The 16,747-nt window shown below is 32.5% G+C and overlaps 1 protein-coding gene across 2 annotated transcripts in view; it reads left to right on the forward strand.

The window, feature by feature from the left end:
- Window positions 1-16,747, forward strand: part of LOC142323596 (uncharacterized) — a 50,392-nt gene that overhangs the window by 30,626 nt on the left and 3,019 nt on the right. For both annotated transcript variants that reach the window (XM_075363430.1, XM_075363431.1), the window contains exons 5-6: window positions 1,344-1,561; window positions 14,944-15,065. In XM_075363430.1, coding sequence (XP_075219545.1) covers window positions 1,344-1,561; window positions 14,944-15,065 — 340 coding nt within the window. The remainder of the gene's footprint in view (window positions 1-1,343; window positions 1,562-14,943; window positions 15,066-16,747) is intronic.

Below are 16,747 nucleotides of genomic sequence, written 5' to 3' on the forward strand. Positions count from 1 at the left end.
TGTATCAATCCACACACGCACTAAATTTAGCCAATTTTCTATTTATATTTTGTTCATAATCAAAGGATAGATCACACCCCAGGTATCTGAAGCTTCCCACTGTTCCAGAATTTCCCCATCAATGACTGTCTTGGAATGTAAGGGCCATTTCCACAAAAGGGAATAATTTTAGATTTCAGCTGCAAAATTTTCATGTTCAATTCTTTACTGAGGAGATGGAGTTGATGAACTGCCTATTTCAGTTTGTCTTCACTTTCCTGTGCAATCACTGTATTAGCAACAAACACTATAAAGTTAAGAAAAACTCCTTGTCCAAGATGTACACCAGCGTCACCTCTATCTTGCCAAATAAACATTAGCACATCTAGATATATATAATGGTGGTAGCATTAGACAATCTTGTAGAAGACGCTTGTTTACCTTCAACTCCCTAACAACCTTCCTATCTCCCGTGTCAATCATAATAGTTGTTTCAGAATATAAACCAGCAACAGAAGTTACAAGATGTTTGGGATATACATTATCCAACATTATATTCCACATCATAGATCTACAAATGATGTCGAAAGCCTTTTCCCAATCCAAAAAGGTCAGATGTAAGGCATGATTAAATTCTCAGTGCCTCTTAATAACCATTCATAGTGTATCCACTGCATTAGTGCATGATCAAATCTTCCTGATACCCATGTGGTTCTCTCCAATTAAAGAGTCTGTCAATCTTATAAGACGTCTGCTCAAGAAGGAGGCATATATTTTGTAACCTATATCTAACAAACTGATTCCTTGATAATTATTGGGATCAGCACATGATCCTTTCTTAAATAATGATATTACTCTTGATTTACCCCAAGCCCTGGGAATATTGTGACTCTTTGAACAAACATTATACAAATGTAACAACCTCATATACAACAGTAATCCTTCATATTTTATCAGTTCTATATTAACTCCATCTGGATGTATATATACATAATTTTTTTTAATGAAAACTATTGTTTCCATGCTTCAAATTTTTTAATGAGATTCCATTACAATATAATGATTTTATGACTCTTGTAACATATTGAAAATAAAAGGAAGTGACCTCAGAATATAATTTTATTTGCCAAAACTACAATTAATAAACTGGTTCTCACACTGAAGTTGAATAATATGAAGTGCAGTTACCATTTGATTGTACCAGACCAAAATTGTACCAGACCAGTTGATGACATTAAAAAAAGGATTAAGAAGTAATACTTGACCAATTATTTTAAATTTTATGAGTTTAATTCAAATATGAACTGAAAATCATTTACATATCATTACAAGCATAAATATCAAACCCTCTTATTATTTTTCAGTGAAGAAATACTAGGAACAAGTAGCTCTAATTCAGTTGAATGTGGTCTAGTTGATAAGAGTATAGCAGGCACAGCAGCACCAGCACCTCTTATTACAAATGGTCAGAATACGTCAAGAGGACAATGGCCATGGCACATTGCTTTGTATAAAATAGAAGGAATTCATTTAACTTATGTTTGCGGAGGAACATTAGTTACAGAAACAGCAGTCATAACTGGTAAATAATTTTAATTATAGGCATGCTAATTAAATAACAAAAAAACCATAATTTAATTTTTTTTACGTAACAAAAAAACTATATCAAATGAGGGATATACATATTCATGTAAACATATAAAACCATGTTCTTGTATGATTATTTAAGAGTGATTAATTTAAGGTACCATGATTATCTTCTGTGATAATCATAATAACACTATTTTTTCTTCATTTTTTCCATCGGCTCTTTGATAACAGCTTTTACATACACAGTGGTAAAGTACGAGTATGCTTCCTGTTTTGCACCCCTGCCTACCGTAACTTTGTTCCAACATCACACATCACTAGAACATTTCTGGTATTAGTACTTCATTGGTCAAGGTAGACAGTTCTGTTTATTTTTTTTTAATTGCCAACAAAACAAGAAAATTTCTATGAAACTACAGATATCTTAAAATAGAAATGTCTGATATGAAATCACCTTTTTCCAAGATGTTATGTTTAAAAAATTAAAGGATTTATTGTTTAAATTTTCTGAATTATAGTTGATAGATTTACATATTACATGACAATTTGATAAAAGATTAGCTTGATGATTTTTGATGATTAGTCTTTTGATTTTGGCTGTCACCAAGTTGGTGTATATTATTTATAGGCAAATAATAACAAATATAAAACTAAACAAATTTTGGGAACAATATTTTTATACAATATTATATCATAAGGATGGACAATGTAAACAAGATATCAAAAGTAGGCTGCACTGACCAGGAGAGCTTTTATGCAGAAATTGTTAATAACAAAAATAAATTTGGGAATTAGAAATAATCTTTTTAAGTATCTGTATGGAGTGTTGAACCTTATGGTAGTGAAACAATGAACTATTGAAACCAGAAAAAACAAAATAGATACTTAGGAGATGTGGTATTACATGAGAGAACTGAAAGTTAAGTAGGTTGATAGAATACAAAATTAAGTCAATTGGGAGATTCTTTAATACTTTTCTTTATAAAAAAAAAAAATAATAAAAATTAAAGAGGTCAAACAGCGTTACATAAAATGATCTTCATAATGTTTTGATGTGTTGAAATATTTCTATGTTAAAAAACTTTTCAAGAATCTATAAAGTAGCATCAAAATCTTTTCTATATTATTATTAATGAATCTATGCCGATTAATTTAAGCAAATAAAACTGTGTAGAGAAAAGTTTAAGGCAGTTTGTCGATTATACAAGTTGTTATTAATATTACTATATTTGTGATAAAAAGAACAGTGTCACTGATGGCTGCAAAAGTAGTTAAAGACAGCTTATTTTATTTAAACATTCCTGAAAGTTAAAATTTGTTTCAGTCGCTAAAAATCAATCATTTCTTATAATCTTCACTACCAGCTGCCATGAACAACGATAAAAATCTAGATAAATATTAATGTTGAGTATGTAAATTAAAAATTATTAATTTGTTTTTAAATTACAATGATATAAATTATTTGTTATATTTTACCATACTTTTTTCTTTGTTGAGTTCAAAGAATGAAGATAAGAAATCTAAACAGTACTCAACATAGAAATCGTAGTGTTCTTAGCAGAAAATACAATAATTATTTTTTTAATAACAATAATTTTATACCATAATATTGAATACTAAATTGTACCATCAGTAAAAGGTTTTTCATTAGGTGCAGGTAATGTAATAATTTCATTAAATATTTAGTAATAAACTTTTTATTTATATAATATGTGCGGAACTCTATTCTTTTATGAGCAGATCTTTAAAAATTTTAGCCATGTAAACAAAAACAAGAATATTCACATTAATTTTTAACCCCAAAATAAAGGTTTACATTGAGTGAAATGTCTTGCATAAAGAATCCCAGTGCTAAAATAATATTCTTTATCGTGGTTGTAGCTGCCCTTATTCATGTTATACCTCCTCTCCACAAAATTTGTGAAAATTAGAAACTGAGTATTTCTTCTATTCTTTTTTCTTTTCTTAATGCTACATATGTATTTAATAGAACATATTTGTCAGTTTAAATCTATAAATTAATGATAAGTTTAACAATAATCATATAAAACTTCTCATATGAAAATTATGAACCTCTTGCCGGTAATCGGCAAGATGCTTGAAAGGCTGGTTGTGGAACAGCTCTAGGAAAGCATCGATATGAACTCATTTCTAAATCGAGGCCAGTAAGGAGTTGGACCGAGGATTGCATCTTAAATGCTCTTGCCGAGGTGGAAAGCGCCGACTGTAAATATGTTTTGGCAATTTTTATTGACATAGAGGCATCATTTCCTTTCTTGTATTGGAATTCTGTCCTCTATGAGTTGGAACACCACAATGTTCCCGTAGCCCCGCAGGCCATAGTACGTGACTACTTATCAGATCACATGGCTCTGTTTAAGGATACACACCTAGTTGTAGAAAAGTCCGTCACCAGGGGAAACCCACAGGGCTCTGTTCTCGGTCCCTTGCTGTGAAACCTGATATTCGATGGATTTTTGGGACTGACATTCCCAGAAGGGGTTACGGCCCAGGCTTTCACCGATGACTGTCTCCTGTTATTTGTGGTAATTCACGACCACAGCTAGAAGACCAAACGCAAGTGGCTGGATGGACATTCAAAATTTAAGGATTTCTGTGCCCAAGACGAAGTTTATGCTTCTTAAGGGTGCAGAAAAATTATCATACAGTCGTAACCCCCATATTAAGTGTAAAGGCTGTGTAAGCAGCCGAGTTCGAGTTCATAAGTACCTAGGTGTTTTGTTTGATGAGAAGTTGCTATTTAGCAACCACATTAGGCAAGTAGTGGTGGACATCGTTTCTGTGATGCACAAGCTTAGGAGGATTGCTTAAAAGGATTACAGACTGTAGGGCCATCATTTGTACATGGTGTACCAAGGTGTCTTCAAAAGTATTACCTCTTACACGGTGTCCGTTTGGGCGCATAGGCTGGAAAGAAATCGAGCACTTATTTAAAATTTAAGAAGTGGCCAGTGCATAGCATTAGTAGTATGCACTGGTGTTTTTAAAACAACCTCCTATGAGGCTACCACTGTATTGGGAGAGGCTCTCCCAATCGATTTAGTGGTGAAAGTTCAAGCGGTCATGTGGAAATTGCGAAGAGGAAGGGAAGCTGAAGTATTTGGGATGCGGTTTTGAGCTGTACTGGAGTGGGATGGTGATCTCAATGCACCAGTTCTAAATTTCGAACAGTTGCTCATCTCCAGCCTGCAGAGGAGGCTTTACAGCTTCACGATGGAAGCATGGCAGCAAGAATGGCATGCCACGACTAAGTGAAGGTCCTTGTATAGATTTATACAGGATCTGGGGGGATGGTATGCCTCTTCTTCATTTTTAAGGGCAACGGGAGCCCGAGTGCTCTCCAACCATGTAAATTTAAACCAATATCTGTTTCAGTTTCCTCTGGTAGCTGATGAGTTGTGCATCTGCGGGGAGGTCCAGTCAAACAAACATATGATGTTCGACTGTCCAGCTCTTTGGGGGGCCATAACTCAGGCCACCCTGGAACTTAGAGGTCAAGGGGAAAATTGGCCACTCATAAGCGGCAAGTCAATGTGGCGAGAGCCGCATTGTTGGACCGTGTGGGAGTTCCTTGATGCGGTTGCTTTGTTCAACCAACATCAGTTGTTTACCTAAGGGAAAAGACTCCTACCACGCTACTGTAGGAAGCTAACTGGGAGATATGGCTGGCTACCAGCCATATAATTAGAGCTCCAAGCACTTTAATGGTGGACAGGTACTTGCTGGCATTCAGCGGCCTAGCCATGGCAGCAACTTGCTGTCTTTAACAAGATAAATGAATTATTGATAGTCATATATATTTTAGTAGTTGATGACCCATTTTAGTGATATATGACAAGTGGGTGGTGGGACACGCAAGTGAGTGGTGTATGGTACCACGCTTATTCCGCTCACGCTTTTAGGTTAGCTCTAAGAGCTAGTTAGGACACTGGTCGCTAAACTGTTTCGTGTGTTCTTTATAGGTGTACTGAAATTTACACCCATAAAGAGGAGGGGATGTTTAATGTTGTATTACGTTTTGTAATTTGTTCATTGCTTTATAATTTTTTTTTCTGGGCCTGTGCAGGTTCAAGCAGACTATAGGCAAAACCAAAATGCAGTGTTGCAAGGTAATAAACTTCTCTCATTGGCCATGTATTTACTTTCACATGCTCCTAGAATATTCACTATTAAAATTTGTTTTCCATTTTGCTCTATTTATAATTTGATGTTTGTCTTAGGCTGTCACCTGAACATAAATTGGTCCAGTGTAATAATATTTAGCAAACCTAGATAGATTAATAAAATTAATTAAATAAACTGAAAAAACTTTAAAAATGTCATGTAAAATCTTTCTTCATAGTTAATAAAATAAAACATTCTGAAGGTAATGTTTAATTTACTGTCATGTCTTGTACATAAGAATTTTTTTTTGGTGGTTGATATAATTGATGACTGGCTGCATATGAACATTTTTAAAATACTTAAACAGTAATTATTAGTAGAATTAAAATCTCATTTTTTATAAAATATAGTAAAAAACATGATCTCTTCTTAAGTGGAAGTATGCTTTCGTGAGATATTTTTTAGTCAACGATCTAGTCTTATCCTTAGTGTTATTATAGATGAAGCCATTGTTACTAGAGAATGTTTCAAATCAGTTAGGAAACCCATTTAGTGCATGGTCTAACAGTACAATTTGACCTTATTCTAAATAGGTTTGTGTGTCGAATTTTTATTGATGTATGTATCATTTTGAATATGTTTGTGTATGTTATGTACGTATGTTGTTATATGTTTATATATGTAAAGCAGATTGACATAAGCAAGGAGAACTTTCATGCAGAAAAGAAGTATGATAGTTTCAAACATTCAAGAATTGGTAAGAAATTCTTGAAAATATTTCTTTTATTATAGTCCTCTACAATTTACACAAATGTTTGTGGTTGTAAAACATAGACAATAAGAAAAACAAAAATGAAAATAATATAGGGCTTTGAAAGGTGGTATTTCAGTAGAATATTGAAACTTAAATGGATCAATGAAATTTAAGATGAAGAGGATTTAAGACTAATAGGAGAGGAGAAAAATTTGTGGACAATTTGTTGAGGAAGACAAAAATTTGAATGCAGACATTTGGAAAGTAGGTGGGATTCAAATATTAATTCAGAACAGACAGAAAGTAGAATTAAACTAGTCAAATGCAAAAAAAAAGTGTTGTATGTATGTAATGCTTGTTTATATACTTTCTGGTTATGTTTGTTCATATAGCATATTGCTTTTATGAAAGTAAACATGTTTGTAAATCTTTTTTTATGTATATTATGAAGTCAACATTCTCAAACAACATAAAATTTTAAAATGAACCAACACAACATGGGTCAACTGTACTATTTGACTACAAACAAATTTCCTAGCCACTTTAAAATGAGCATTACTAACAACAGCATCAGCTGAAATACCTCATGTTTGAGACTGGAGGCATATTTTCTGTTATTTAGAAAGTTAACTGGGATTTTTGTTATTTTTTAAAAAGTGCAAGCATCATTTTATCATGTTGATCAATGAATTTAATATATCTATAAGTTCTTGATCTGTTGACCTTAATTTAAAATTCTCTTAATGACAAGGCATAACAATATGACAGTTATAAGGCTCAGCTTATTAACTTTTCTTGAATTTCTTTTTTTTAAAGAATTTTAAGTGAAGTATAACACAGTAGTGATATCTTTATTAGGTTTTTGTCAGATTCCTGGTCAAATCAGCTATGAATCTGCTTTGTTCTGGCAAAGAAAAAAAAGGTAAAGAGTCATTGTACAAACTATTCTAAATGGAGCTTGAAGGCTTTTTGGTTGGTTAATTGAATCCACATACACTTATGGCTTGTGCATGGAAATGTAATACATATTTTTAGTAAATGAAATAATTTCTCTGCCATGATTAGAACCCAGAATCTTCTGGATGAAAGACAAAGATCATATCACTCTACGACGAAGGTCAGTTCAATCCAAATCTTGAGTTGAGCTTTGCAGAATGACTAGGAGCACATGAGAAGTCTCTGTTGGAATTTTAAAGGGAAATTAACATATTTTATACGTTGTGGCATATGTGTAGATGTGCTGTGAAGGCATAATTCCTTCTGAAGGCTGGGTCAATATTGAAGAATAGCTTGCCTTCACGGTTTAATGTTGGTGACTGCTTGTTTGGAATTCTTGTTTTTCAGATTGTTTTGATTTCTTTAACGTTTTAAAGTTTAATACTGTTAGCAGAAATGTTTTAATTCGTAAGTTATATTATATTTATTTTATATACAGATGAAATAAAATTAATGCTAACTAACTTCTTCTATATGAATAGTCATCCAACTATTAGTCGTAAGGTTAATTTGTTAAATTTTCATTAACTTACATCCTTTATTAAATGATTTTTAAATACTTCTGACTGATCTTTTTTTAGGTTAACAAATTTTGAAAAATTATAAGAATGTGCATGTAAAAAGCATACAAAGTTAAAAACAAAGTTCTTTTTATATTTAAAATTTTTGAAGTATTAATATACAAAATTTAAATTTAGGATTTGCATCTCTGGTGTATTTTGTTATATATTTTAAGATTAGAATTAAGTTTACAGTTAATAAAAACATTTAAACTATACTGAAGTGATTAATAAACAAAGAGTGCCTGCTATCAGAATTACAATGTTTCTTAAGCCTTTCCCTCATTAAAAAAAAAAAAAAATGGAATGCCACATAACTATTGTAAATAAACACTATTGCAGTTGGTATTTTATCACTTAATCCACTGTTTCTTTTTTATTTTTTTTTTTTGTCTTCAGTCATTTGACTGGTTTGATGCAGCTCTCCAAGATTCCCTATCTAGTGCTAGTCGTTTCATTTCAGTATACCCTCTACATGCTACATCCCTAACAATTTGTTTTACATATTCCAAACGTGGCCTGCCTACACAATTTTTTCCTTCTACCTGTCCTTCCAATATTAAAGCGACTATTCCAGGATGCCTTAGTATGTGGCCTATAAGTCTATCTCTTCTTTTAACTATATTTTTCCAAATGCTTCTTTCTTCATCTATTTGCCGCAATACCTCTTCATTTGTCACTTTATCCACCCATCTGATTTTTAACATTCTCCTATAGCACCACATTTCAAAAGCTACTAATCTTTTCTTCTCAGATACTCCGATTGTCCAAGTTTCACTTCCATATAAAGCGATACTCCAAACATATACTTTCAAAAATCTTTTCCTGACATTTAATTTTTGATGTAAACAAAAGAACTATCATGCGATAGTTCTTGCGTAGGACTTCATCTATGCCGTTCATTGTAAATTAACATAACTTTTTTTGTTGCTTATATACATTTTACCAATTTACTCCCGTACGGAAAAATGTTTGCAAAAGTAATGGTTGAATATTGTATTGCCACCTGACCTTTGTTAACTGTACAAAATTTCATCAATCGGCAATATCAGGAAGTATGTTATATTAAGGAAGCAAGATTTGAAAACAAACATGAAAAAATATTGTGAGTTAAAGAAAAGCAAGTAAAAACAAATATTAAGAGACTAACTGCTACACCCAAAACAGCAATACTTGACTACACTGCCACAATCTTTTTATTTCTTTTTAATCAATATATTTCCTACGCAACGTTTCATTCTATCTTAAATCCCGTGCAATTATAATTTAAAAAAAAACTGAGACATAAATTTGGGTCTCACACCATTTCAATGAACGAGACACAAAATGGTGCCTCAAAAAAAGATAAATAGAGACATAAATGGGAGGTCTTATAATTACAATACACTTTTTTGTATATAAAGCGACACTCCATACATACACTTTCAAAAATCTTTTCCTGACATTTAAATTCATTTTTGATGTAAACAAATTATATTTCTTACTGAAGGCTCGTTTAGCTTGTGCTATTCGGCATTTTATATCGCTCCTGCTTCGTCCATCTTTAGTAATTTTACTTCCCAAATAACAAAATTCTTCTACCTCCATAATCTTTTCTCCTATTTCACATTCAGCGGTCCATCTTTGTTATTTCTACTACATTTCATTACTTTTGTTTTGTTCTTGTTTATTTTCATGCGATAGTTCTTGCGTAGGACTTCATCTATGCCGTTCATTGTTTCTTCTAAATCCTTTTTACTCTCGGCTAGAATTACTATATCATCAGCAAATCGTAGCATCTTTATCTTTTCACCTTGTACTGTTACTCCGAATCTAAATTGTTCTTTAACATCATTAACTGCTGGTTCCATGTAAAGATTAAAAAGTAACGGAGATAGGGAACATCCTTGTCGGACTCCCTTTCTTATTAGGGCTTCTTTCTTATGTTCTTCAATTGTTATTGTTGCTGTTTGGTTCCTGTACATGTTAGCAATTGTTCTTCTATCTCTGTATTTGAACCCTAATTTTTTTAAAATGCTGAACATTTTATTCCAGTCTACGTTATCGAAAGCCTTTTCTAGGTCTATAAACGCCAAGTATGTTGGTTTGTTTTTCTTTAATCTTCCTTCTACTATTAATCTGAGGCCTAAAATTGCTTCCCTTGTCCCTATACTTTTCCTGAAACCAAATTGGTCTTCTCCTAACACTTCTTCCACTCTCCTCTCAATTCTTCTGTATAGAATTCTAGTTAAGATTTTTGATGCATGACTAGTTAAACTAATTGTTCTGTATTCTTCACATTTATCTGTCCCTGCTTTCTTTGGTATCATGACTATAACACTTTTTTTGAAGTCTGACGGAAATTCCCCTTTTTCATAAATATTACACACCAGTTTGTATAATCTATCAATCGCTTCCTCAACTGCACTGCGCAGTAATTCTACAGGTATTACGTCTATTCCAGGAGCCTTTCTGCCATTTAAATCGTATAATGCTCTCTTAAATTCAGATCTCAGTATTGTTTCTCCCATTTCATCCTCCTCAACTTCCTCTTCTTCCTCTATAACACTATTTTCTAATTCATTTCCTCCGTATAACTCTTCAATATATTCCACCCATCTATCAACTTTACCTTTCGTATTATATATTGGTGTACCATCTTTTTTTAACATATTATTAGATTTTAATTTATGTACGCCAAAATTTTCCTTAACTTTCCTGTATGCTCCGTCTATTTTACCAATGTTCATTTCTCTTTCCACTTCTGAACACTTTTCTTTAATCCACTCTTCTTTCGCCAGTTTGCACTTCCTGTTTATAGCATTTCTTAATTGCCGATAGTTCCTTTTACTTTCTTCATCACTAGCATTCTTATATTTTCTACATTCATCCATCAGCTGCAATATATTGTCTGAAACCCAAGGTTTTCTGCCAGTTCTCTTTATTCCGCCTAAGTTTGCTTCTGATGATTTAAGAATTTCCTTTTTAACATTCTCCCATTCTTCTTCTACATTTTCTACCTTATCTTTTTTACTCATACCTCTTGCGATGTCCTCCTCAAAAATCTTCTTTACCTCCTCTTCCTCAAGCTTCCCTAAATTCCACCGATTCATCTGACACCTTTTCTTCAGGCTTTTAAACCTCAATCTACATTTCATTATCACCAAATTATGGTCGCTATCAATGTCTGCTCCAGGGTAAGTTTTGCAGTCAACGAGTTGATTTCTAAATCTTTGCTTAGCCATGATATAATCTATCTGATACCTTGCAGTATCGCCTGGCTTTTTCCAAGTGTATATTCTTCTATTATGATTTTTAAATTGGTTGTTGGCAATTACTAAATTATACTTCGTGCAAAACTCTATAAGTCGGTCCCCTCTTTCATTCCTTTAGCCCAGCCCGTATTCACCCACTATATTTCCTTCCTTGCCTTTTCAATGCTTGCATTCCAATCTCCAACTATTATTAAATTTTCATCTCCTTTTACATGTTTAATTGCTTCATCAATCTCTTCGTATACACACTCTACCTCATCATCAGCATGGGCGCTTGTAGGCATATAGATGTTAACAATCGTTGTCGGTTTAGGTTTTGATTTTATCCTTATTACAATGATTCTATCGCTATGCGTTTTTAAATACTCTATTCTCTTCCCTATCTTCTTGTTCATTATGAAACCTACTCCTGCCTGCCCATTATTTGAAGCTGAGTTAATTATTCTAAAATCACCTGACCAAAAAGTCGCCTTCCTCTTCCCACCGAACCTCACTAATTCCTACTACATCCACATTTATCCTATCCATTTCCCTTTTTAAATTTTCTAGCCTACCAACCTTTTTTAAACTTCTAACATTCCACGCTCCGACTCGTAGAATGTTATTTTTTAATTTTCTGGTGGCCCCTTCCTTAGTAGTCCCCACCTGGAGATCCGAACGGGGAACTAGTTTACCTCCGGAATATTTTACCAAGGAAGGCATCATTGCTATATGAAAATGCAGAGAGCCACATTTTCTTGGAAAAAAAGCAGCTGTAGTTTTCCATTGCTTTCAGCTGCGCAGTACTCAGAGGACTGAGTGATATTGATATGGCCGTTTAAGTCATTCTGACTCACGCCCTTAACAACTACTGAAAGAGCTGCTGCCCTGTTTCAGGAATCATTCCTTAGTCTGGCTCTCAACAGATACTCTCCGATATGGTTGCACCTTCGGTCCAGCTACTCTGTATCCCTGAGCACTCAAGCCCCCTCACCAACGGCAAGGTCTCATGATTCATAGAGGAGATCTTTTTTCTAGTTTGAAAAAATTTTTTTAAATCTATAAAAAACTCAGTATGTTCTATAGTTACACAAGGCAAGATCTCCAAAAAAACAGTTCAATGAAACTTCCAGACTGAGGACCACCAATTGTGACAACAATTAGAAAGTAATACATAAAATTCAAGAAGAATGGGCCTCCTGTGAGGTGGCTAGTTGCTGGTGGAAGAGAGGTGTAATGTAAATTGCCTTTTTATGGATTTCAAAGCAATTACATGAAAACATATCTCATGTAACTTATAAATATTTGCATACTGCAGTCCATACATTTTGGACGAACAGTTGCAATTACATACATGCAGGGCAAAAATGGTGACTTAGTTACACCAGATGATCTACAGTGTCATAATAATTTTGCAGTGGAAATTTAGTTCTAAAAGCATGGATAATGCTTTTGATTACTTGAAGCATGTTTGCTTTTCAGATAAGGTAACATTTCACACTGATGGTATGGTAAACAGTCTTAATCTTGGTAAATGAGGCTACAGAATCCCAGGGTGGTGTTTTTGAGACCACAAAAAATAAACAAAAGGTTATGTTTGCCATGGTTTGATGAATAATAAGTTCAATGAGTCATTGCTTTTACCTAAGTGTACTTTATTTTAGGTGTGTATCTGCCATCAATAAGGTAATGGTGTATCTACCACCTGCCTTGAAGAGATGAAGACACCGATGTCTGAAGACAAATTCCCGGAAAATGCTCAATTGAACATTTACATGAATTTGGTTAATATTTAGCGTGTTTAAAATGGATTGAACTGTTATAAGGTCAATTTTCATGAAACTTTTAAACATATATCTAGTTCTCGTGGTCAAAAAGAAACTGGCTATATTTTTGAGCCTCAAAGGGCCAATAGTTACTGGCCCTTAACACTTAACTTTAGCCCTTAACTTTGGTTATTGGCCTTTAACTTTAGCATCTTCTAAAATCTAACCCAACTGATCCATCTAAAATTTTAATAGAATGTAGATCAAACATTTCTAAAAGAACACATAGTATTTCAAATTTCAGGTATGCATACCCCAGCTTGAATTGAAAGCAATAAAAAATTATATTTAAAATGGTTTTTTGTTGTGTCTTACCAAGAAGACTTCAGATAAGACTGATTTTTCAGCAACATGGAGCTCCACCACACCAGGGATATGATGTTGTACTTTAATGCACTCTTTCTATTCCAGAAAGTAATAGATCTATTCCATCCAGGAATGGATGAGATGGCTAAAAACATAGCTCTAACTCATCTAAGCTAACCATATAACACCATGGTTCACCTAATATAATTCCACAAAATTTCTTCTATAGAATTATGGCAGATACTATGTGTGTATATCCAGTGACAATGAGGCATTAAAGGCCAGACTATTGTGGTCATCTCTCTAGAGAAGTTAGTCAAAACATGAGTAAATTAATATTGCCTGGATTTGCATCAAAACATAGAAGATATCTAAATGGAATTTTATTGATATTCTCATGGAAACTTCAGGAATTTAACTGTAAAATACTTTTACTGCAATTATCTGTCTACATAGTATGCTTATTATATTTTAACTGGACCAGTATAATGGACCATGGTAATGGATTTCTTCCAATCAAGAAGAAAGAAAGAGAAAATAATAATAAAAAGAAGAATTCAGAAGGAACTAATAGGGATTCTTTTCTCAGACTAACAGGTCTGTTTAAGAATCTGTTTTTTGTAATACAGACAATGGTACCTCCAAAAGCTGTTGTTCGACAAGAAGGGTTACCAGACTGGAATAAGAATTTATAGAAAAACGTAAGGGCACGGATGATGAAAATTATTACTCTTCAACGATTAAAGGGATGAGGAGGCACTGGTTCTGTAGGTTAGGGGATATAAATTCTGCCAGGGGCCAGCAAAGATGGTCAGTAGTTCTGTGAGGCTGTGTTCGGCGTAGTCGTGGTAACAAGTGATAACAGAGTAGTTTAGCAAGCCCAAGTTCAACGGTTGCAGTGATAGTAATATCAGTAAGTATTTGGTAATGAATGAAGAGTATGTCACAATCTTTCCAGTGTGGACAGTGGTTGATTACAAGAAGTTGTTTGGTGAGTTATTGATAAGCAGAAGTGAAAGTGATAGTATTATATTCATTAATAAAGTGTAGAGTAGTTCTTTTATAAACAGTTAAGGTAATAATACTTGTAAATATTATCTTGTTGGTAATGCAATATTAGGTTCTAGCAGTCATTATAACATTTTTTAGTAAATTGGACTAAATTCTGGTTTTTATAATTTAACTATCATTAAAAAAAACTTTTCCTTTTTATTTGAATTACTATTTTGTATGTTATATATACATATTGTCATTATTATTGATATTTACTTTGTTTATATCTTTAGGGTAATAAATTTGTAAGAAACTTTTAGTTTGTTAATCTTTCAATATCCTTGCCGAACCAAGAACATGCAACAATATCTTCTTATAATCGTCATGGAAAGACTTACAAAACACGTATTTTAATCTCCTGTTAATTGAAAATTGTAAAAAAGAAAACACTCTCACTAATATTAGCTGCATAAGTGAATTATAAAAGTTGATGAATTTAAGTTCAACTTATTATAAAATAGCTTTGTAGTTTTTCGACAAAGAATTATGTAAAGTAATGGATTTTGATATTTTGTTTACAGCTGCACATTGTGTTACAAAAAAGATTCTTGACAGACCTGTTGACCCTGATACATTAGTTGTCTATCTTGGAAAATATCATTTATATCAGTTTAGTGATGATGGTGGAGTGCAAAATAAGCAGGTAATTGTTAAAAAAAACTGATATTAAATAAAAAATGAAGTGCATATAAAAAGAAGTAAAAATAATTTTTTATGAGCTACTTATGTTCTATCCTTCAAATTCATTTGTTTCTTATCAGACTGGCCAAAATGAATAAAAATCTTTATATCCATTGAGAAAGGGAATGTTTCCATAATATTGCCATTCTTAGACCACAACTCTTTCAGATCAAACGATTAAATTTCAATGTTACTGGTTAATCCAGTTAACCACAGAAAGCCGTGATTTCTGGGTTTTATAACTCAGTTTTCAGAATACTGTTTTTTCTCATTACATTCATTGCATAATCAAGAATACACAGTATTTAAAATATTATCATAAAAAATATTTTCTAAGCTTCAAGTGGATATTTTGTAACAATTTTTGAAATGGATAATTTTATAACAAAATTACTTTGTTTGTTGTGTACGTTGTTGTTTTCACATACAGTTTTTCAATGCCTTCTTTTCACATTCAGCTGAACTTTTACTTCTGACCTTCCAAAATAAACAAATTGAGGAACTGCTCATGTAGAAATGACAGATTCATTTTCATCCTAGTCTGATAAAACTCTTATCTGAATCAGAGCTTCCAAAATTAGGATTATTTGTTATGTCATAATCATTAAAATAACATTTACTTTTCACTTAATCTGATTCACTGTCCCTTTTTATCAAAAACTTGAGAATTTTATCCTCTCTTCTCATGTTATCCCATTTATTTTTTTTTTACAAACTAATGAGGGAACTAAAAGCAAAAGACAAAATGAAAATCTTACGTATATTATTCTGTGACAAGCAGTTTTAATTTTCATCAATTAAGTTATCAAGTTGTATAACTATAGTTTTTTATCTTTTTTATAAATGAATTGACCATTCATTTTGAATATTATTTATAATATAGTCATGATGACATTTAGTGCATGATATTAGTAATTTACCTTAATGAATTAATACGATGATGTTATTTTATATATCATGATTTATTGCCTAAAATTTTGGCATTCTGAGTAAACAACATTCCAGTACTTAAGTGAAAATTCTTGTTATTTTAGAATAACTAATGCTTTACAACAAATATTTTACGTTTCAATAAAGATTAGCATTGTAATATATTATTTTAGATCTGAAAATAAATCGTCGTAATTTTGTCCTTCAGTTAAAATTAAACAACAAAACCAATTACAAAGCATTAATAACTCCATTATATGATTAAAAAATATGAAAACTGTTTAAAGAAAATTGTTTAACAATAAGAACTGAGCAGTTATATTATACATAGATCCATTCACAATTTTTTATAAATATACTGAAAAGAGCTTGTTTTAATTCTTTTGATTAACAGTGGATCTAGGATCTCCCTGTACCCTTAAGCTGAAATCTTGAAATCAAAAGAAATAAGCCAGCATCCCTTTTATATTTTCTACAATATTATACTGACCCAGTGCTTCTGGGCACCATGTAATGGATATGCTTTACATATCTGTTTAGAAATATGTAACTTTAGAGAATTCACACAGAGTATATAATAAGATTGCTTGACTAAAGAAAATGAGGTCCTGTTTTAATCAATCTTTTGGTATTCGTCTACTTGTGACGCAGCTACAGTCAAATGCATTTTATGAAATTTTGCAGTAAGATTCCTTCCAGTTTGGTTGAATGACC

Source organism: Lycorma delicatula, chromosome 4, assembly GCF_047948215.1.
Source record: "Lycorma delicatula isolate Av1 chromosome 4, ASM4794821v1, whole genome shotgun sequence".
Classification (NCBI taxonomy): domain Eukaryota; kingdom Metazoa; phylum Arthropoda; class Insecta; order Hemiptera; family Fulgoridae; genus Lycorma; species Lycorma delicatula.